At 40.9% G+C, this 24,022-nt stretch overlaps 1 protein-coding gene across 6 annotated transcripts in view; it reads right to left on the bottom strand.

The window, feature by feature from the left end:
• LOC117503180 (nesprin-2) overlaps positions 1-24,022 on the bottom strand; it is a 189,943-nt gene that overhangs the window by 117,375 nt on the left and 48,546 nt on the right. For all 6 annotated transcript variants that reach the window (XM_034162379.1, XM_034162376.1, XM_034162377.1 and 3 more), the window contains 10 exons: positions 20,611-20,914; positions 19,777-19,926; positions 19,363-19,683; positions 18,592-18,728; positions 16,768-16,870; positions 7,389-7,553; positions 4,893-5,048; positions 4,505-4,746; positions 2,364-4,413; positions 1,945-2,279 (listed from right to left, as the gene is read on the bottom strand). In XM_034162379.1, coding sequence (XP_034018270.1) covers positions 1,945-2,279; positions 2,364-4,413; positions 4,505-4,746; positions 4,893-5,048; positions 7,389-7,553; positions 16,768-16,870; positions 18,592-18,728; positions 19,363-19,683; positions 19,777-19,926; positions 20,611-20,914 — 3,963 coding nt within the window. The remainder of the gene's footprint in view (positions 1-1,944; positions 2,280-2,363; positions 4,414-4,504; positions 4,747-4,892; positions 5,049-7,388; positions 7,554-16,767; positions 16,871-18,591; positions 18,729-19,362; positions 19,684-19,776; positions 19,927-20,610; positions 20,915-24,022) is intronic.

Below are 24,022 nucleotides of genomic sequence, written 5' to 3'. Positions count from 1 at the left end.
TGTGAATGGGGAATTAAACCTACGCCCTGACATTTGCACAGTGGCTTCTCTAATTTGGATTTTTGGCTTTGGCTTTTGGATAAGCCAGTGACATATCATTGTTTCCTGACCAACAAATCATTTCCCCACAGGCATGACAGTTCCTCACTGATTGGTTTTCTGCATCAGTTGTGGTTACAGTTAGGCTAATTGGTCAAAATCTAATTCCATCAATTAAAAAAGAAAATGAATAAATCAATAAAATGTGCAATAATAATAACTGAATTTTCTAGCAGGAGAAAATGTTACATGGGTGCCCCATATTAAAGACAGTAATTGTAGCAGGGCATCAGTCTTGTCCAAACAGGGATATTAGAAGATCTGCTGGGAATTCCCAGGCCTGACACAAAATTTGTTTAAAATCTCAAAATGCTTAAAAAAAAAAAGCCACGCCATGATCTGCACCAAACCACAGTTTTGTGGCAGGGTGTTTTGTGAAAACAGACCAAAAAAAAAAAAAAGATATAGAATAATGCTCCTGTGGGTCAGTCAGACTAATCACCAAACAAGTGCCTGAAAATGTGACATCACTGGCAAAGTTAAAAACTTTTGGCTCGGTGCATCATTTGATACATTTTTCACACTATAAGAAATCATTAAGACCTGATCTATACGGCCACGTCTATATGGATACGCGTGTAGTCGCCTGAGTAAATCTTCTGGAACAGGATGCTGGTTTCTCTCCTTCAGATTCATAATGCGCCACAGGACAGTGTTATAGTTTCTCCACACATTGAATCCATGGCATTTCCAAGATTCTGCATCGTGGTTTCTCTCAGATTTTTACGCATAGTTTAACGCGCCATTTTTAGTACCTTTTTCGTTTATCCTGTGGTCATCCTATCGATACGGCCGCTTCTATATGGATATGCATGTAGTTGTGTAAACATCCTCCCACTCATCTGAATTGATCTTCTGGAGCAGGATGCTGGTTTCTCTCGTTCAGATTTATAATGCGCCCAAGGACAGTGTTATAGTTTCTCCACACATTGAATCCATGGCATTTCCAGGATTCGGCATCATGGTTTCTCTCAGATTTTTATGCACAGTTTAACACGCCATTTGTAGTACCTTTTTTGTTTATCCTGTGGTCATCCTATAGATACGGCCGTTTCTATATGGATACATGTGTAATCGTGTAAACATCCTCCCACTTATCTGAGTTGATCTTCTGGAACAGGATGCTGGTTTCTCTCCTTCAGATTCATAATGCGCCACAGGACAGTGTTATAGTTTCTCCACACATTAAATCCATGGCATTTCCAGAAAATCGGCATCATGGTTTCTCTCAAATTTTTATGCACAGTTTAACACGCCATTTTTAGTACCTTTTTTTGTTTATCCTGTGGTCATCCTATTTTTGTGGTCATAGTAGCTGCCACTGTTTCTCCTCCTCGATCATTCTGATCATTCTGTGCATGTCTTTCTCACTCGTCCTTTTGGATTTGCTTTTTTTATTTTCTTTTTCTTCTTCTTCACTGCACTGTCCACACTTGCAGCCCATGTATCAGTGACCACATGTAGCTAATTTAGCTTGATTAGAAGTTATCTGGCAACCTTAAAAACAGCTCTTTTAAGGTTAAGTAATTTTACTTTACCACTCTAGCACCCTAGTTCATTTCTAGCCTGCTGTTTCCTTGTGCTAATCATTTGACTACCAGTGTTTGACCTATTGCAATATCCTTGGACAACCAAACCTGCCTGCTGAGCTTTGAACTGATGACCAGGTGAGAAACTTGCTTGAAACATTTACCTACCAAACTACAGATTCTGTTGGATTTTCAAACTATTTTCTGGATAAATAAACTGGTTTTTAGAAATCCCAGAGCATGCATGCTTTCTACAAAAGTTGTCACAAATCCCGATTTATGTCACGTTGTACCGCGGAGTGAGAAGAGTCAATACCTCTGCAAGGACTCAAGCCGAAGGTGAGCCTGGGCTTCCAGCACAGCTCGTCCCACCAACAACTGACTCAGGATCCTGGTGTGGAGCTGCTCCGTCTTTGCACGGGAAAGGCAATGTTGCTGTGGTACCAGCTCCACGAGATGGGAGATATGAGCCTGAAATCCATCTTCTAAAACAGCGAGGGCCTGTGCGGTTTGCACTTCTTCTTCATTACAGTCCAAAAACCTTCCAGCAGCAGATAGGAAGGTGGATTCAGCATTGTGAAGGAAGTGCATTGCTCCTTGAGCAGCCCACTGGTAATCCTTCAAGGATTCTCGAGCCTGGGATAAACTTTCCTGTTGGAAATGTATGTTCAAGCATGTTTGAATGAAATAATATGATAAACACAAAATTCATGGTCAGAGAGTATTTTAGCTTACCATTTGGAAGTGACACTCCTGCATGGTGGCATCCATAAGGAAGTATAACTCCTTATAACTACTAAGGTTCATTTTTTCTTGATATCCCAAAGCTTTGAATATTCTCATCCCAGTCTCTAAACTTCTCCAAATAACCCAATACCTTTGTAATGTGATGTCTATGCCCTTTATATGTGGGTTGACTGGTTCAAATCCCTCCAGTGCCACTCTTGCCCTGTGGAAAAGCTTTGTCAAGGCAGAAAGCTCGGGGCAAACGTACAAGTCTTCCAAAAGGCCGGCCTCGAGGCTTTTGAGATCTTCTGTAACAGAATTCTCCCAGGAGACCAAACTTTCTACAGAGCAGCGGATCCTCTCCTTCTCAATACTGAGCTCTGATGGGTCCAACTCCTGAGCTATAGCCTCCAACTGGTCTGCTGTGTCCTGACACTGAATCTTCATCAAAGGAAATTCAACCAGGAGTGTTTGGCACAGTCTGAACCTTTCATCTGCATCAACTGTTTTATCTTTGGCACGCTGGATTTGGCTTTTGGCAATGTCCTGAGATTCCTCCATTTGTCTCCTATGTTGAAGGTATTTTTCCTGCTCAACAGTACTACAAGAAAGAGCTTTGCACCTGTCTTGCAGCTCCCCAATGGTGCCCAGAAGAACGCTCCGCTTGGCCTCCTGGCAGTGCTGAAGATCTTGAATTTGACACTGGTACTCTATTAGCATGTGCTTCAAAAGGCCAATATTTGCAATGCTGCCATGTGTCAAAGGGAATCTCTGCTGCTCCAAATCATCAGAAATCTGCTTTAAGCTTGACAGGATTGTGGAAAATTCATCATATGAAGATATCTGCTCCCGAATCAGCTCTTCCAGCTCCCAGCAAGCAGCTTTCTCATGAGCAAGCCATCCATCTAATTCCATCCAAAGGCCGGACAGTCTGTTGACAAGGTAGCGGCTTTCTCCCGGCCTCAGCCCTACTGCGGTTACTTTGCAGCTCTCTGCTAGAGTCTCCAGCAGAGTTAGGTGGCTCTCTATCTCCATAATGGTGGACTTGTGAGCCCTAAGTTCGATCTCCAGTTTCTGGGGATCAGCCTTTGAAGCATTCTCGACACGGTGACAGGAATGCCTTTCAGAAAGCCTTTCTGCTAACCATGCATCTGTGCTGGCAAGCTTGCACAGTAACTCCTCCCTGTGCTGCAAATTTACCTTTGCAGCAATGAGAGCACGATCCAAACTATCGGCAGCAGCTTCATACAGCTTTTCTATTGCCAGCAGTGAAATAAGAACTTGGTCCTTTCTTTCGTTACCCACCTCCGAGGTCGAGGCTTTAATCATTTCTACCTCTGTTTGCATCTTGGCCTGTCTAGACAACACATCAATCTGAAATTTTTTCATCTTAGCAATTTGAATGCGAGCCTCTTCTGGGAAAAGAGCCAATCTTGTTCCAACTGCGATATAATGATCTGCCTGTTTGGCCCATATGATCAAGCTCCTTAACTGCTGGTCAACCTTAGAAGTGGTACCTGCGGAAGAGTCGAGCTTGCTCCGGGTGACACTCAGCGAGGAGCCCAATTCCTCAAGAATACGTTTGATCTCATCCTTCTCTTGCCGACCGAGAGAGAAACGGCCAAGAGCGTCTGACCACGACTGTAAGTGTAGATGAAGCTGGATATACAGTTTAAGGTCTGCGCCTAGACTAATATACTCTAAAGTTTTCTTGTAGACAGGGATTGTCTGGGAGGACTGTAAGGAGAGGTTGGATTCCTGAAGAGCTTCAAGCTTGGCCTGAAGGTGTTTGGCTTCTTTAACGATGAGACCGTATTGAGAGGTGGCGTTAGAAGCAAGCCACAGGGATCTCTTGATGCTGCCTTCTAAAAGCCTCCACTCCTCCTGGACATCTCCCAGCTGTGCAAGAAGAGCCCCCGAACTCTCGGAGTCGCTCAAGTGGGCCGACAAATGGCTGCTTAACTGGAGGAGCGTGTCCAACATGCCTTTCTTCTGTTTCATGGTTTGCTGCAGGAAACTGAGTTTTTCAGCTTGACAGGCACTGCTTCCTAGAGTTTGTCTGACAAAACAGACAATACAACCATCACAGAATTTTGACAATACAGACGCATCAGCAAAAATCACACCGTCAAAATACAAAAATCACTCACAAGTCGCAGTTTTTCTTCTCAGTAGCCAGCACTTCCACAAACGCTCTGGCAATCTTCAAGTGTCTGTGATACTGTTTGACCTGATCCAGCTGGGCCTCTTTGACCTGCACCGTGGCTGAGGCATCCAGCAGGGCGGCGCTGCACTGTTCTTCAATGCTTTTGAGTGCTCCAGGGTCACAAACAGCGGCAGTGCACACGTTGCTCAGTGCAGCTACTTGGTCCTGCACAGAGCACCTGTAGTCCTACAACAGACGGACCAAAAAATTTAATCATTGTCAAACTACAAAAGTACGTTAACATACTGGAGTACAGAAGAAGAAGTTAGGCGACCTGCTGCACAATGACTGAAAGAGTGCGACAAGAAGCTGGCGTAAATAGATGTGCATACCTCGGCTTCCTTCAGTTGTTTAGCCATGGCCGTGACACTGAGTTGTGCTGGATGATAGCGACATGCCAGAACCTTTTGGACGGTTCGTGCCAATCGAATCTCTGGTTCACCAGGACAAGAGTCCAGATAAGCATTTAAATCTATATGTAGAGTCCTCTGGAACATAAGAGCAAAAATAACATGAATGAATAGAAAACTCCTTAGATACTAGTTTACCGTGTTGTGCACCTAAAGCTGGATAGTTATTAGTTTATAGTATTGTGCAATTAAGCCTGGTTATCTGGCAAAGCATCAAATCACACAACAGGTCATTTATGGGAGTAGCAGCCACCAATGCTCCCTGAGATGAAGCATTTTAGAGCTTAACTCCTGCAACACTTCCTCTGATCTCCCACACTCCTCTATATCCCATCAGGTGCAAACACCTCACCATCTCAGCTGCATCTGGATACTCTCACCAGCCCTGTGTTTGATCCCCACAAGAAAACCCGGGAAGTTCAAGAAACCAGTATAAAAATATGGCAAAATTAGAGTCATTAAAGCAAGGGGTCACCAACCCTGTTCCTGGAGGGCACCTGTCCTGTATGTTTTCCACATATGATTTTTTTAAAAGTGGTGTTTTCCAGCTCTTGATTTGCTGAGCACACCTGATAGAGTTAATTGGCTGGGCCTGGAACAGGGTGAGTTATAAAACATGGAGGGCAGGTGCCCTCCAGGATCAGGGTTGGTGACCCCTCCATTAAAGTTTTGTGTTTTGCATAATTGTTACTTTTATTTCATTGTTAATATTTGTTTTCAATTCAGTTTTGTTGTAGTTTGATGTAATGATGGGCATGTGAGTAGAAGTACAGCGTTTGCATTTATGCCAGGCATATCTCAGTATTAGAAGATATAAACTGCAGAAAAACTGGGTCACAACTTTAGATTATGTTGCGTTTGGTCCAATTGTTTTCTGCTGCCACACAAAAGCAATGCACACTGCACCGACCAAAGCCCATTTTAATACCACTGGCCACATGAGCACCCGTATATGAATGGTATTTAAATAATGTTGGTTAAAAACTGCATTTTGCCGCACAAATAGTAAGAGGGAGCCATAAAGCCCCATGTAAATACAGCATGTTTTTCTCATGGAAAAGCACTGAAAGAGCACCCACAAGTGCTTCATCTCAGTGGGTTTAGTTTAGTTGGGGGAATGGGGGCGGGGGATCCACCTGCGCATGGAGTTTGTTTCTATAAGAATAAACAGCTATATAATGTATAGTAATAAAAAGTACTCACCCTCAGCAAGAACCAAACATCTGCCTAATCTGCTATCACAGCTGATTTTCTGTGTGTGTTCTAATAAATCAGCAAAAAATAAACCACTTATAGTTGCCTGAAAAAGCACTGCAGTGATGTCACAGCAACCTCAGGGATTTTCAGCTTAAAAGCGCCCAGAGCAACTGCACAAAAAAGTGGTCTGCTGTTTAAAAAGATGCTGGGTGCAGAAGGTTTTTTTTTTTCCTCAAGAGGTGGATGCATGCATCCTCATGCAAGTGAAGAAGAAGAAGAAAAAAAGATGCTGCCCCAACTAGACAATGCACAGGTTGCTGCTCAGGTACCACGTTGGTTGCCATCCAGGACCCAAGATGGTTCTGTGGTGTCATGAATGCAGCAAAGCGTTGGATCAGCTATGTAATGTACAGCAATAAAAAGTACTCACCCTCAGTAAGAACCAAACATTTACTTAATCTGCTATCACAGCTGATTTTGTGTGTGTGTGTGTGTGTGTGTGTGTGTGTGTGTGTGTGTGTGTGTGTGTGTGTGTGTGTGTGTGTGTGTGTGTGTGTGTGTGTGTGTGTTCTGATAAATCAGCAACTCACGGTTGCCTGAAAAAGCACTGCAGTGATGTCACAGTAAGTTCAGGGATTTTCAACTTAAAAGTTAAAGTTTTTAAAAAACTACTGGGTAAGTGTGCTGTTAATATTAATGATGACCAAAGTATGATGATGTGATTGTCAACAATCTGATTGGCTCTTCAGTTGCATTTCAGCTCTGACATACGTTCAAAGTGGACCTGCTGTCTGGTTGCTGTGGAGCTTTACGTACATGCGCCACAGATGCAACATGTGGAAAAATGGCCTAAGGCAGCAATACTGCAAAGATTACAACATTCCTCTGCTTATATTCCAACCTTCAGTTTGTATGAAGACATAAATCCATCCATAAGGCATCATCTCACTCCACATCATAAACCAGCTGGGGGGATGTGAGTGAAGTGGTGCATATTTGGTTAATTGGACCCTACTTGTAATTGCTGCAGCTCCTAGTTCCTTCCTGTCGATCTTCCCGTCAGATATCGCAGGAATCCCAAACCACATCCAGAACACTTCTTACTGATTCACTGCACCAGGCATGTGTCCTTTTTTTGCAACTACGCATGCTCCAAAACTAATTCTTTCTTTATTGCAGAGTTCAAACTCTCTCGGTACAATGTGCAGATACAATACTCACATTTGCGATGTTACTTCTCTGCACCAAATTCTGGATTTCAGGCAGCATGTCCTGCAGAGTGGACCGGGAGTTCTGGGACTCTTGTGATCCACCTGCCGCGTCTCTGTCCCCCAGATCAGATTCCCGCTTCTGTGCCGTCCTCTCAGGCTCCATGCTTTCCCCCATCTGAGGACAGAAGGGTGGTGTCACATTTTAGCCTTTCTTCTTCTTTCCAGCATTTGTTTAGACGTAGACACAGAGCTTCCGGTTGTCCGTCACTCCTCAGAGGTGGATTTTAGTGTTGATGATGACTTCCTGGTGAGTCAGTTCAGAAGAAGTCTTCCCCGAGGGAAGAATCTTTGTGACTTTAAAGAAACTTACTGACCTGTTGGAACACGGTTAGGCAAAGCAAACAGCACGTAGAACGCTCAGATTACAAATCAGGGAGGAGTCTTTAAAAACAAGTTGAAGGTGTGTCTTAGTGTAGCAGAGGAATATTTGATGACCTACATCAGGAAAGTGGCGTGAAACGTGAGCAGTCCACAAATTAACGTTTAACTTTCTTTTTGTCTACACCATTGTTCTATAAAGGCTCAAATCTGTGTATCTGTCAGGCAAAAAACCCTCAAAAACCACATAATGAGGTTGCCATTTTTTCAGTAAAGTTACCTGAATATGTGCAGTAAGATTTGTCAAAGCAAACTTTTAACAAAGCATGTTTTTTTTAAAGCACATCCAGGACCCAAGACGGTTCTGTGGTGTCATGAATGTAGCAAAGCACTGGATCAGCTATGTAATGTACAGCAATAAAAAGTACTCACCCTCAGTAAGAACCAAATATTTGCCTAATCTGCTATCACAGCTGATTTTGTGTGTGTGTTCTGATAAATCAGCAAAAATAAACCACTCACGGTTGCCTGAAAAAGCACTGCAGTGATGTCACAGCAAGTTCAGGGATTTTCAACTGCTCACAATGGAACCACTCAGCTCATGCTAACGTTAATCCATTTGCATGATGTTATGTGATGCTAGCGACTTTAATGTTAACATTCAGCTGTTGGCATAATGTTACAGGATGCAAGTGAATTTTCAAGGAAATCTTAGCCTTCTTGTCAGCCTTCCTTGCTAACATTAGCCTATTAGCATTATGTTATGTGATGCTAGCATGTTTTCATGCTAACATTAGCCTGTTACTTTGTGCTATGTGATGCTAGCAAGTTTTCACATTAACATTGGCTTGTTGGCATCGTGTTAAGTGATGCTAGGAATTTTTCATGCAATGTCAGCCTGTTAGCGACTTTCCATGCTAACATTAGCTCATTAGCATTGCGCTGTGAAATATTCTCAAGATCAGCGCTAGATCACTTCAGCAAACTGACCAATCCAAAGGGGAGAATTCGTACTTCTGTGACTGGCCGCTTGGTGATAACACGCTTGGGCTGTACGTTGTTTTATTGAAATCAGGCAGTTTTTTATTGTCTCTAACAGCCAGCTGACAACCATCATTGCCTAGATCAATGAAATCTATACACCAAGCTGACCTAAAATGAACCGTTGTACATTAAATTTGAAAATGACCGAATTACATGTATTTGTTTTGAGTTTGGCGAGGTTTTCACCGGGAAATGCCCCTTGAGATTAAATGCCCATATGATCGACATTGAGGATTAGTGGATGTTCATGCCAATGTTAGTCCATTTGCATCATGGTTTCTATGCTAACATTCAGCTGTTGGCATATGTTGCATGATGGCAGTGAATTTCAAGCTAATGTTAGCCTTGTATCAGCCTTGCTTTTAAACATTAACTCCTTAGCGTTGCATTATGTGATGCTAGTATGTCTTTATGCTAAAATTAGCCCGTTACTTTGTGTTATCTGATGTTAGTGAGTTTCCTGTTAATACTGACCTGTTGGCATCATGTTACGTGATGCTCTGGAATTTTCATACTAATGTTAGCCTGTTATGTGATGCTAGCTAGCGAGTTTTCATGCCGATGTTGGCATCATGCTACATCAGGCTTGCAAATTTTCATGCTAATGTTAGCCTGCTCGCAACTTTCCATGGTAACATTTACATTGCATTATGTGATGTTAACAGGTTTTCTTGCTACCATTAGCATATATATATATATATATATATATATATATATATATATATATATATATATATATATATATATATATATATTAGCATGTACGAGTGTGTAAAAATGTATTTTGAGCAAATTATAAATTCCATTACACACAATGGAGACACTCAGTCCATGCTAACATTAGGTGTGATGCCAGTGCCTTGACATCACACCTAAGGTCCAACTCAGATTCAAGCCCATTATACAACCCCTGGCAAACATTATGGAATCACTGGCCTCGGCGGATGTTCATTCAGTTGTTTAATTTTGTAGAAAAAAAAAGCAGATCACAGACATGACACAAAGCTAAAATTTACAGGGTGATTCCATAATTTTTTCCTCAGAATTGAGTTATTCCATATTTTTTTCCTCTGCTTGGTCTAAAAAAGTAACCGTTACTGACTGCCACAATCTTTTTCTTGATTTCTTATAGTGTTTCTTAAGCCAGAAAGTTGCCATTTGAAATGACTTTAGTTTTGTGTCATGTCTGTGATCTGCTTTTTTTCTACAAAATTAAACAACTGAATGAACATCCTCTGAGGCCGGTGATTCCATAATTTTTCCAGGGGTTGTACAACCTATTATACAAAGAGTGTAGTTTGACTAAAATAAGAAAACTGTGCCGCAACACAAAGACATTTATCAATTATAAACTCCAAGCGGATTAAATGGACATAGTTTAGAAGGACCTTGGAACATTTCTCTCAGTATTTTTCCTGTAACTGCTCTAAGGAAAGAATAATGAGTCACCAGATTATAGCCAAATTTATTGGTTGTGATGATAAAGTATATTTTATTCATCAACTCATATTTATTAAATAGTATGATAAAAGAAACGTACTAAAATAGTTAGCTATTGCTATTTTGGAGATTTCATGTTTCATTCATTCATTCATTTTTCACTTCCTACCACTTATCCAGGTCCAGGTTGCAGTGACAGCAGACCAAGCAGCTCTCCCACAATTCCCCATCCTCTGTGTCATTGATTTAATTTAATACATTTATTAAATAGATTTATTTCCTTTATTTCCTTTATATAGCACCAAATCACAACAGAGTTGCCTCAAGGCGCTTCACACAGGTAAGGTAAAACCTTACCAACCCCCAGAGCAACAGTGATAAGGAAAAACTCCCTCTGAGGAAGAAACCTCAAGCAGACCAGACTCAAAGGGGTGACCCTCTGCTTGGGCCATGCTACAAACATAAATTACAGAAATAATTCACAGAACAATTCACGGACAAATATACAAGAATTGCTGTTGGTGCACAGGACAGGAGGATCGCCAACACAAACACAACTCCCATCTCTGGATGGAGCTGCACCTTAAACAGAGAAAAAACAGAATCAGGCATCAGAAAGACAAAAAATACTGTATAATTTGCCAGCATTAATCAACAAGAAGAACAGAAGAAATACTAAGGTGATCGCCGGCCACTAGCCCTAAACTTCACTAAAAGACCCAGAATTTAGGTGAAGTTGAGGACGCGGCCCGCTCCAATTACTAATAAATGAATTAAAAGAGTAAAAAGTGTAAAACAAAACTGCACCAGTATGCTAGCCATATGAAAGGGAAAAATATACTCAACAAAAATATAAACGCAACACTTTTGGTTTTGCTCCCATTTTGTATGAGATGAACTCAAAGATCTAAACTTTTTCCACATACACAATATCACCATTTCCCTCAAATATTGTTCACAAAAACCAGTCTAAATCTGTGATAGTGAGCACTTCTCCTTTGCTGAGATAATCCATCCCACCTCACAGGTGTGCCATATCAAGATGCTGATTAGACACCATCATTAGTGCACAGGTGTGCCTTAGACTTTGCAAAAACAATGTCGGACTCTGTAGTTTTCTCTGGTCCCCTCCCCAATCGGACCGGGAGTGACATGTTTAGCCGCCTGTTCTCCTTGAATTGCTGGCTGTCTGAGTGGTGTCCAAAAAATGAGATGGGCTTCATAGATAATTGGCAAAGCTTCTGGGGAAAACCTGGTCTTGTTAGGAGAGACGGCATCCATCCCACTTTGGATGGAGCAGCTCTCATTTCTAGAAATCTGGCCAATTTTCTTAAATCCTCCAAACCGTGACTATCCAGGGTTGGGACCAGGAGGCAGAGCTGTGGTCTTATACACCTCTCTGCAGCTTCTCTCCCCCTGCCATCCCCTCATTACCCCATCCCCGTAGAGACGGTGCCTGCTCCCAGACCACCAATAACCAGCAAAAATCTATTTAAGCATAAAAATTCAAAAAGAAAAAATAATATAGCACCTTCAACTGCACCACAGACTAAAACAGTTAAATGTGGACTATTAAACATTAGGTCTCTCTCTTCTAAGTCCCTGTTGGTAAATGATATAATAAGTGATCAACATATTGATTTATTCTGCCTTACAGAAACCTGGTTACAGCAGGATGAATATGTTAGTTTAAATGAGTCAACACCCCCGAGTCACACTAACTGTCAGAATGCTCGTAGCACGGGCCGAGGAGGAGGATTAGCAGAAATCTTCCATTCCAGCTTATTAATTAATCAAAAACCCAGACAGAGCTTTAATTCATTTGAAAGCTTGTCTCTTAGTCTTGTCCATCCAAATTGGAAGTCCCAAAAACCAGTTTTATTTTGTTATTATCTATCGTCCACCTGGTCGTTACTGTGAGTTTCTCTGTGAATTTTCAGACCTTTTGTCTGACTTAGTGCTTAGCTCAGATAAGATAATTATAGTGGGCGATTTTAACATCCACACAGATGCTGAGAATGACAGCCTCAACACTGCATTTAATCTATTATTAGACTCTATTGGCTTTGCTCAAAAGTAAATGAGTCCACCCACCCACTTTAATCATATCTTAGATCTTGTTCTGACTTATGGTATGGAAATAGAAGACTTAACAGTATTCCCTGAAAACTCCCTTCTGTCTGATCATTTCTTAATAACATTTACATTTACTCTGATGGACTACCCAGCAGTGGGGAATAAGTTTCATTACACTAGAAGTCTTTCAGAAAGCGCTGTAACTAGGTTTAAGGATATGATTCCTTCTTTATGTTCTCTAATGCCATATACCAACACAGTGCAGAGTAGCTACCTAAACTCTGTAAGGGAGATAGAGTATCTCGTCAATAGTTTTACATCCTCATTGAAGACAACTTTGGATGCTGTAGCTCCTCTGAAAAAGAGAGCTTTAAATCAGAAGTGCCTGACTCCGTGGTATAACTCACAAACTCGCAGCTTAAAGCAGATAACCCGTAAGTTGGAGAGGAATGGCGTCTCACTAATTTAGAAGATCTTCACTTAGCCTGGAAAAAGAGTCTGTTGCTCTATAAAAAAGCCCTCCGTAAAGCTTAGGACATCTTTCTACTCATCACTAATTGAAGAAAATAAGAACAACCCAGGTTTCTTTTCAGCACTGTAGCCAGGCTGACAAAGAGTCAGAGCTCTATTGAGCTGAGTATTCCATTAACTTTAACTAGTAATGACTTCATGAATTTCTTTGCTAACAAAATTTTAACTATTAGAGAAAAAATTACTCATAACCATCCCAAAGACGTATCGTTATCTTTGGCTGCTTTCAGTGATGCCGGTATTTGGTTAGACTCTTTCTCTCCGATTGTTCTGTCTGAGTTATTTTCATTAGTTACTTCATCCAAACCATCAACATGTTTATTAGACCCCATTCCTACCAGGCTGCTCAAGGAAGCCCTACCATTATTTAATGCTTCGATCTTAAATATGATCAATCTATCTTTGTTAGTTGGCTATGTACCACAGGCTTTTAAGGTGGCAGTAATTAACCATTACTTAAAAAGCCATCACTTGACCCAGCTATCTTAGCTAATTATAGGCCAATCTCCAACCTTCCTTTTCTCTCAAAAATTCTTGAAAGGGTAGTTGTAAAACAGCTAACTGATCATCTGCAGAAGAATGGTCTATTTGAAGAATTTCAGTCAGGTTTTAGAATTCATCATAGTACAGAAACAGCATTAGTGAAGGTTACAAATGATCTTCTTATGGCCTCGGACAGTGGACTCCTCTCTGTCCTTGTTCTGTTGGACCTCAGTGCTGCTTTTGATACTGTTGACCATAAAATTTTATTACAGAGATTACAGCATGCCATAGGTATTAAAGGCACTGCGCTGCGGTGGTTTGAATCATACTTGTCTAATAGATTACAATTTGTTCATGTAAATGGGAAATCTTCTTCACAGACTAAAGTTAATTATGGAGTTCCACAAGGTTCTGTGCTAGGACCAATTTTATTCACTTTATACATGCTTCCCTTAGGCAGTATTATTAGACGGTATTGCTTAAATTTTCATTGTTACGCAGATGATACCCAGCTTTATCTATCCATGAAGCCAGAGGACACACACCAATTAGCCAAACTGCAGGATTGTCTTACAGACATAAAGACATGGATGACCTCTAATTTCCTGCTTTTAAACTCAGATAAAACTGAAGTTATTGTACTTGGCCCCACAAATCTTAGAAACATGGTGTCTAACCAGATCCTTACTCTGGATGGCATTACCCTGACCTCTAGTAATACTGTGAGAAATCTTGGAGTCATTTTTGATCAGGATATGTCATTCAAAGCGCATATTAAACAAATATGTAGGACTGCTTTTTTGCATTTACGCAATATCTCTAAAATCAGAAAGGTCTTGTCTCAGAGTGATGCTGAAAAACTAATTCATGCATTATTCCTCTAGGCTGGACTATTGTAATTCATTATTATCAGGTTGTCCTAAAGTTCCCTAAAAAGCCTTCAGTTAATTCAAAATGCTGCAGCTAGAGTACTGACGGGGACTAGAAGGAGAGAGCATATCTCACCCATATTGGCCTCTCTTCATTGGCTTCCTGTTAATTCTAGAATAGATTTAAAATTCTTCTTCTTACTTATAAGGTTTTTGAATAATCAGGTCCCATCTTATCGTAGGGACCCTCATAGTACCATATCACCCCAATAGAGTGCTTCGCTCTCAGACTGCAGGCTTACTTGTAGTTCCTAGGGTTTGTAAGAGTAGAATGGGAGGCAGAGCCTTCAGCTTTCAGGCTCCTCTCCTGTGGAACCAGCTCCCAATTCAGATCAGGGAGACAGACACCCTCTCTACTTTTAAGATTAGGCTTAAAACTTTCCTTTTTGCTAAAGCTTATAGTTAGGGCTGGATCAGGTGACCCTGAACCATCCCTTAGTTATGCTGCTATAGACTTAGACTGCTGGGGGGTTCCCACGATGCACTGAGTGTTTCTTTCTCCTTTTGCTCTGTATGCACCACTCTGCATTTAATCATTAGTGATTGATCTCTGCTCCCCTCCACAGCATGTCTTTTTCCTGGTTCTCTCCCTCAGCCCCAACCAGTCCCAGCAGAAGACTGCCCCTCCCTGAGCCTGGTTCTGCTGGAGGTTTCTTCCTGTTAAAAGGGAGTTTTTCCTTCCCACTGTCACCAAGTGCTTGCTCACAGGGGGTCGTTTTGACCGTTGGGGTTTTTCCATAGTTATTGTATGGCCTTGCCTTACAATATAAAGCACCTTGGGGCAACTGTTTGTTGTGATTTGGCGCTATATAAATAAAACTGATTTGATTTTGATTTGTTACGGAAATATTAGCTAAGCTGCACCACTAACATGTCCCCGTTACATATAGAAGAGCAAGGATCCTCACACTTTTCCAAAGATAAGCCTTAACAAATGGATTAATGGCCCTCATAATCTCAATACCAAATACTGCCTGACAAGAGTATTTACCCCCTTGGACTTTTGCACATTTTAATTTTTTATACCATTTCAAAACACAAAAAGTCTTCTCCAGATTAAAATTTCTAAAATTATCCTTCTAAAATTTATACTTCTAATGGCAAAAAGAGCAAGCTTATTGCTTACAAATGTACTATGGCTAGAGCATCCGCTTTTATTTTTGTAAATAATGTTAGATTACCTAGAATTCATGAAGTTACTTACTTGGGTTATGAACTTCATGAAGATATTTTTTTATTTTAACTACTGATAAATGTGTGGAAGATGTCAATAGCCAGTGTAATTTTTTTTTTTTTTTTTTTGCTGATTTCAAAAATGCCATTGTTAGGAATGAGTTGTTTCACAGGTCATGAGGTATTCAGACTTGCACAACAAATTACAGAACTGTGTGCAATGAGAGATAATTGTAAGGTAAATCTTCTCAGTGAGCAAGAATGTACAGTTATAATTACACACCTGTACATAGAGTAAAAGCCTAGCGCTGATTTTAACATCATTTATATATTTCTTTTTTATACTAGTTTATTGTACAACTTTGTTTTTAAAAGTTTGTGAATAAAGAAATACAAAACTTCTTAAATAAAAATATTGTTCATGAAATGTACATGTATCCATCACGTGACTTTTCTAAAGAAAACTGGCAATAAAACTGATGACTTACGTGTGTTATACAAAAGGGTCCCATTACTTATGCAACCCATCATCTTGATATCAATGTTTGCATTAAATATATATGAAGTTGTACAGATTTTTTCTTCCAGTTTGAGTTTACTGAGGATAATTTTTGAAATCTGAATATAGAGAAGTCTGAATTACATTTTGTGGTGAAAATGGCATAAACAAATTCAAATGTGTAAAATCCCAAGTGGTGAATACTTTTGCAAGGCAGTATACACTGCACAGTGAGTACTTTGCATTCTAGCACTACTATTCATGGATGTCAAGTTACTGGTAAACACTGTGAAGTACATAAACACTGGATGGCCTAAAACTGACTCTCCACCTGCATGAGAACTCATATTTACCAGCTGCTGAAGGTTTGGTAAAACACTTGCTATCAAAGAAATACTGTTAGCATATCCAGCAGTTGGGGCGGACATTCAACACGTAAGGGACATAATTCACCATACCGAGTATGTTTCTGGTTTGGTATGCATATGCATATGACATGCTGCTTCGGCCTCTGTGGTGCTTTTCCTGTCAGGACTCCTGTGAGGTTAATGGGCGGGGCTGAGCCGTTATAATAAAGTGACACACATTTGCATTGTCAAAATGGTAAATTGTTGCTCCTTTTTTATCTGTTGCAATTTCCACACAATATTAAGTTTCGGTGATCCTGTACGAAGGCCATATAGGTAAACTTCTAAATCTCACAATATATCATTGATAAATGCACTGTTTTCATACTGTGCTAATTGAGAAAGGGCGGTGCATCAAGGATCAACTGAATCAAGCTGGGTGATTATCTGGATAAGCCTCAAAATGGGTGGTAGTACTGTGGTTGGTACCTGGCTGGATGCAGATGGTTCAGGTTGAACGTTGACCTGTCCATTGCTGCTGCTGGTGTTTTCTGTACATTCCTGCATCTTTAGTAGAAAAACAGACCCAGCGCTATAGTGGAACATAAGAAAAATGAATAATCATTTGGACAATGTGATGATTATGACACTGAAAAAACAATGCATGCAACAATGGACCAAATCCAAACAATCTTGGTCTTGTTAGAAGATTTACAGTTCTTTCATTTTATCAATTATCAGGATCTGGGTTATGGTGGCAGGAGACTAAGCAGCTCACACACACTTCTCTATTCTTGGCCAGGCTGTCTAACGCTTCTTGGGTAACAAGCCATCCAGAGTATCAAAGGTCTTCCTGGAGACCTCCTCCCATTTGCCTGAAACAGATGACTAGGGGGATCTTCACTAGTTTGCCAAACCACCTCAGCTGGTTCCTTTCAATGCAATGTAGCAGCAGCTCTACTCTGAGGCCCTCCCACACATTCAAACTTCACACCTTGTCCTGTAGTGTAAGCCTGGATACCCTACGGAGGAACCCCATTTCTGCCACTTGTAACTGCAAACTTGCTCTTCCAGTCATTACTCAAAGCTCATGACCATAGATGAGGATAGGAGTGTAAATTTGAGAGTCTCGTCTTCTGGCTGGTACAGTGTCCGCAGGACCTCGTACGAGCACCAATCAGTCTATCGATCTCATGCTCTATCTTACCCCCCACTCGTAAATAAGATCCAACGATACTGTAACCTATCCACTTGCTGTAATAATGCTCCCCTGACACAGAGAGGCCAATCCACCTTTTTCTGAAAAAAGACCATGGCTTCAGATTTGGAAATGCTGATCCTCATCCCACTGTCTGATGAAATCAACAGAACCACATCATCTGCAAAAAGAAGAAATGTAATTCTGAGGTCACTAAACTGGACAATCTCCAGTCCCTGACTACGCCATGAAATCCTGTCCATGAGTATCACAAACAGGATTCATGATATGGACAGCTTTTGCAGAGTCCAACATCCACCAGGAACAGACCTGATGTGATGCTGAGAACACAGACAGTTCCTACTTTGTTTAGAGACCGGAACATGCATTGCAGTGGTCCCAGTGGTCACAGCACACCTCAGGGTACCTGGTGGTAGGCCTTTTCCAAGTCCATAAAACACAAGTAAATTGGTTGGACATGCTCTCAAGCCTGTGCCACGATCCGTGCAAGGGTAAAGAGCTGGTCCACCATTCCACAACCAGGATGGAACCTGCATCGCTCCTCATGAATAAGAGATTTGACTATCAGTGCAAACCTGGCACAGGCTTTTGTGGGGAGGCTGAGATGCATGATTCTTCCATTACTGGAACACACTCTCCCATCCCCTTTCATAAAAATGACAACCACCACGCCAGTTTGCCAATCCAGAGGTAGTGTCCCAGACTTCCATGCAAAACTGCATAGACATGGAAGCCATGACAGCCCAACAAGATCCAGAGACTTCAGCATTTCAGGGGTAATTTCATCTACTCCCGCCAACTAGTCACTGTCAAGTCCTTTCACTACCTCATTGACTTCTGCCTGCCACCAGATCTGCCCAAGCCTTCCATCCCTGTCTCCTCTGCAGAGGACATGCAGCCAGGAGGCTTCAAACGCATGGTGCTTGGACTTCTTAGGATTATAATAGATTGCATTTTTTGACATATTAGAAACAAACAAACCAAATGATAATGCTAATTTGCCCAGGGCTTTCTAAAATCTTGTATAAGGTCTACAGAATATTTATTATTATTATTTCTAAGCTATGACTGACATGACTACCATTTTATTTTACCTGTTAAGGTCGTCATCAGTGACATCAACTGAAAAATGTATTTCATTAGGTAGTATTTCTTGTGTGATAGTTGACTCTCCAGCCGTCTGTAGATCAAGACGAAAAGTAGCCTCCTCGGACAGTTTTCTTACACAGTCCTAGGGGGAAGGAAAAAAGTGTCACTGCTGTCATTAAAGTGTCCTGCTGCATGGGTGTTTATTCCTTATTATGTAATATACATTTTCATTCATGTATTGACTGAATGCTTTTTGCTTTTAATTTGCCGTGATTTAACTGGAAGGTGTAGACAGACAGATACCATAGTTTTAGTCCGTTACACTTTTATGCAGATGACTTACAGCTCTATTGCTAAATTTAAAAACTAGGGAAGGTCGAAACGTTGCTAAATTGGCAACACAGACAGCAGTTGGTTAACATACAGGATGTAGCGGTGCAAATTCAAAATGGGGGACCAATCAAATTTGTCTCACCAGCTTTGGTGACCCATATTCTCAGAAATATGCCATTCTTACAGCACAAAGATTGACAGCAACATAGACCTAATGAATATTTTACATATCAGAATTTATTATACCCACGTGCAATCCCTTTGTAATCACTAGTATTTCAATGACTAATTTAATTATGTATTTTTTCCTCAGTAATTGTAGCAGATTACAGTTACATTTATTATTAATTCATCATAACCTAGTTAACCCCAACACTTGACTATAGGTGGACCTTCATCAAAACATTACATATTCAACCTTCTGGGATAAAATAACAGAATACCTGTATTCCAGACAACTGGTCTTTAAGATGGCTCCCATCTAGAAGTGCTTCACAATTCCCAGACAGCTTTCCGAGATCCTCAACTAGGGCATTTAGATCCCTCTGTACTCGTGAAGCTTCTTCCATTATTTGCTCAACTCTGTGGTTCTTGCTGTCTTTCAGAGGAGCCAGGATTTCTGTCATGTAACCATCTAGTGACCTCTGGTGGTTCTGGAGGTCACTGGTTTCCACCTGAAATGTAGACGTTGCTTTGATGGAGTCTTGAAGGGCTGCAAGTTGTGCAAACTCTTTCTCAGCATCTCTTAATTCTTGTAGCAGAACCTGTACCATGGAGAAATGTGATAAGAGTCAGAGTGACAAATGATGTGCAGCAATATTTTATATTCTGTGAAATTATGTGCTGTTGGTTCTCACCTGTAGCCCTGATCCATCAGAGTGTTCTTTCTGACGTTTATAGTCTAAAATCATTTCTTGCAGGGACGTCAGTGTTTGGTGGCAGTCCGTCATTAACTGGCCAAAATGTTCCTCAGTACACACACGTTCCTCAAGGCGAGAAAAAACTCCCTGTGAACGTTTGAGAAAAACCAAACTTCAGTCATAGTCTGTGTATTAATATCACTATAGTGTATTTTCTGGAGTATCAGTCACACTGGACTTTAAGTCACAACTGTCAAAAAAATGTATTGTGAATCATAACGGAGCACAAGTTGCCTTTTTTTCTGGATTTCGACTTTGTAACACAGCATTTCCCTGAGGGCGACAAACAGCGGACATAAACTCAGCGCAGCACTTGTGCACACCACAGCCTGTACTGCTACTTAACACAAGGACTTTTAGATTTCAAAAATAAGGCAAAACAGACAAACGTGTTGGACAACATACTGGATGTCATCTGGACAAAACATATCGTTAGATATGAACTGCAGTAACATGTAGAAGTGAACAGCGGAAAAACATGAGTCCATTTGATTCTTTTAAATCAGCTCTTGAATTTGGGATTTGTGTGTATTGTTGTAGTGCCTCTTTATTATTTGCATTTATTCTTTTACTATTGAACTTTTTTGTTTAGTGCTTTGAATATTATTGATGATGATAAGCAACATTTTTTTTTTTGGTATACAAGTTGTAGTTGAGTACAAGTTGCTGGAACTGTGAAAGTAGTATGCAAGTTGTACTCCAGAAAATACAGTAATTACTGTGCTTCTGCAGCAGACTGATTTTGACTAAAATTCTTCAATAAAGCGTTACATTCAGTTCTGCCATCAGTGATGAACTGCAGCTTTCCAGCTCTGTCCAGCAGGTGTTGGACCAGGAGGTACTGCTGGTTTCCTTGGACAGCTCCCTGCTGTGCTCCGCCATACTCCTGAGAGTTTTTTGCAAAGAGTCAATTTGCCCCTGCAGGAGACGGGTGAGAAGACAGGCCCAACTCTCCTCAGCCGTGCCAGTGCAGGGGTGCAAAGTGTGGCTCTGAGTGGTTTGGTGTTGCAGTTCCTCCATCCTGCAGCAGGGCTCCTGTGAGGAAGGGGTGAGCTCTGGGTTGCCATGTGGGATCCTGAATCAACAGAAAAAGGACAATGAAGCATTTGAGACAGAATTTCTAAAATAAAACAACTTGTGCCTTTAAATGATAAATACTTCAACTTTTTAATGCTTTTCTCACTGCAGTTAGTAACACAACCATCAAGGGAGTTCATCTTTTATTGCAAATAGTTGAGGACATTAATCAGCTGGCACACTTGACTGAGTTTGGTGCCAGCTTATGCACCTCAGCTAATTTGCCCAAGCAGCAGGCACACTACTTCGCAAAAGTCATGAAAAAGTCCTTTTTTTGCTCTCTTTCTCTCTTCAAAATCATTTGGACTCCAACCAAACTCGACTCTGCTGATTTGCACTCTGCTCTGGATGGACAGCAGCAGCCCAGACACTACTCATCTCATCTCCAGATGAATTTTAGAGTACACTCTGAGCTTGTGGTAACTCCTTCTGTGCTTGGTTGTGATTACTGGATTCTGAGTTGTGTCCCACCTACGCTGAGCATAATTCTAGCACAGGCAGCCAGGAGTCCAGTTGTGCTACTACTAGACGTTTTGGACATGTTCAAAACCAGTATGAGTTCAATCAATTTTTCCTGACTTGTACCAAGCCACGCAGAGCAGCATACCAAGCCTCCAGTCTCCCCCACATCAATGAGCCACTAAGAAGTCATGCAGACTCACCAAATGGTAAAATTCTGCACCAAACCTGGTGAGGTGTGAGCTGCTTTACATTTGACAACCACAGATCAGCAAACAATCTGAAAACTTTGCAACTAAGTAGTAAGTTTGGCTAGGGTAGGGAACTTGGACAACATTATGTAATCCTGCACATGGGTGGATTTCAGGTGAAGGAAGGGTGGTAGGGTGTTGGTTGGGTGTGCCATTGAGTATGCCCCGACTCTGGGAATCAGGGAGCATGTTCCACTGGAAAATTTTCAAAATCTATAGCTCTTTGGTGCATTCCATTCAAAACTTGGAATTTCCCAGTTACACTCCACAGAATGTCCTCAGACGCTGGAATTCCAACTTATATGAACTTCACGTTCTCAGAGTTCATGATCCAACATGGCTGCTCCTAGAAACAACAGCAGTGAAAGCTTTAGGTCAAACTCTTTTTTTTTTTTTTTTTGTAGCCCTTCTGTCTTTTTTTGTAAATTGCACTCACAGTACTGTCCAACTGCTATCAGTGGACATGCTGCTTTAATACCTTTATGCATGAAGAACCACGTAAAGTGTCATTATTAACTAGTGCCGTTAACACAGGCTAAACCATTAGAAGTTGCTAACAACGACTGTCAATACAGCGATGCAAACTAAACAGCAAATTAAAATACTAATATAAGTTTGCACCATCTGTCCTCTTTTATAAGGACTCTTGTTGGGACCGAATATTTTTTTGTAGCACTCTATACATCAACATATTACCTTGAGGTTAATGATTAACCTCAAGTGTGACATCATTCCCAGTTATGACTTACGAGATAAATAGAATCCAACATTCTAAATCCCTGAATCCTGCAGTCTAAAACAATCTGGGAAATTAAATACTGACATCTTGGCTATTTTTAACTGTGAAAAACCTTTGGTGCCATAATCCACCCAAGATCCACCACTGCTGAGACCATAGACTGTGTATAGAGGCTGAGACCTGATATAAAGACCATCCTGTCCAGCTGGATCAGTAAGATTTGACGTTATGTCTCGGAAACCTGTTTCTTTATTTTGCTCACTTTATTTCAGCATGAAAATAGTGTAGGAAGTAGTATTTTATTTTTAAAACTAGCAGATACCTTAGGGCAGGTTTGATCCAGGGACTGAAAGGAAAACCTCATTTTCACCAGCAGCAAATCACCTCCCACTTATCCCGGATTCCAGAGAACTGTTGGCATGAGACTAAAGCTGCCTCAACAACAGCCAGCTGCTGCTACTACTACTAAAGTGCTCAAGAGCCTATGCCACTCCTTGTATGTCAAAGTATGTGTGAGACAAGTTTGGTTCAATTCGAAGGTGCTGCTTGGACAGGAGAGAGGCGGACATGTCCAAACACACACACACACACACACACACACGTCTCTTAGTGTATAGATGCTGAGATATATATATATATATACAACCCCTGGCAAAAATTATGGAATCACCGGCCTCAGAGGATGTTCATTCAGTTGTTTAATTTTGTAGAAAAAAAGCAGATCACAGACATGACACAAAACTAAAGTCATTTCAAATGGCAACTTTCTGGCTTTAAGATGATGTAATGACAGCCATCTCCCCAGTGCCTTTACCTGACATGCAGCCCCATATCATCAATGACTGTGGAAATTTACATGTTCTCTTCAGGCAGTCATCTTTATAAATCTCATTGGAAAGGCACCAAACAAAAGTTCCAGCATCATCACCTTGCCCAATGCAGATTCGAGATTCATCACTGAATATGACTTTCATCCAGTCATCCACAGTCCACGATTGCTTTTCCTTAGCCCATTGTAACCTTGTTTTTTTCTGTTTAGGTGTTAATGATGCCTTTCGTTTAGCTTTTCTGTATGTAAATCCCATTTCCTTTAGGCGGTTTCTTACAGTTCGGTCACAGACGTTGACTCCAGTTTCCTCCCATTCGTTCCTCATTTGTTTTGTTGTACATTTTTCGATTTTTGAGACATATTGCTTTAAGTTTTCTGTCTTGACGCTTTGATGTCTTCCTTGGTCTACCAGTATGTTTGCCTTTAACAACCTTCCCATGTTGTTTGTATTTGGTCCAGAGTTTAGACACAGCTGACTGTGAACAACCAACATCTTTTGCAACATTGCATGATGATTTACCCTCTTAAGAGTTTGATTTACCCTCTTAAGAGTTTGATAATCCTTTGTTTCACTTGACATGTCTCGTGTTGAAGCCATGATTCATGTCAGTCCACTTGGTGCAGCAGCTCTCCAAGGTGTGTTCACTCCTTTTTAGATGCAGACTAACGAGCAGATCTGATTTGATGCAGGTGTTAGTTTTGGGGATGAAAATTTACAGGGTGATTCCATAATTTTTTCCTCAGAATTGAGTGATTCCATATTTTTTTCCTCTGCTTGGTCTAAAAAAGTAACCATTACTGACTGCCACAATCTTTTTTTCTTGATTT

This window comes from Thalassophryne amazonica, chromosome 21, assembly GCF_902500255.1.
Source record: "Thalassophryne amazonica chromosome 21, fThaAma1.1, whole genome shotgun sequence".
Taxonomy (NCBI): domain Eukaryota; kingdom Metazoa; phylum Chordata; class Actinopteri; order Batrachoidiformes; family Batrachoididae; genus Thalassophryne; species Thalassophryne amazonica.
The sequence above is the reverse complement of the archived record's forward strand: the minus strand, read 5'-3'. Positions and strand labels throughout refer to the sequence as shown.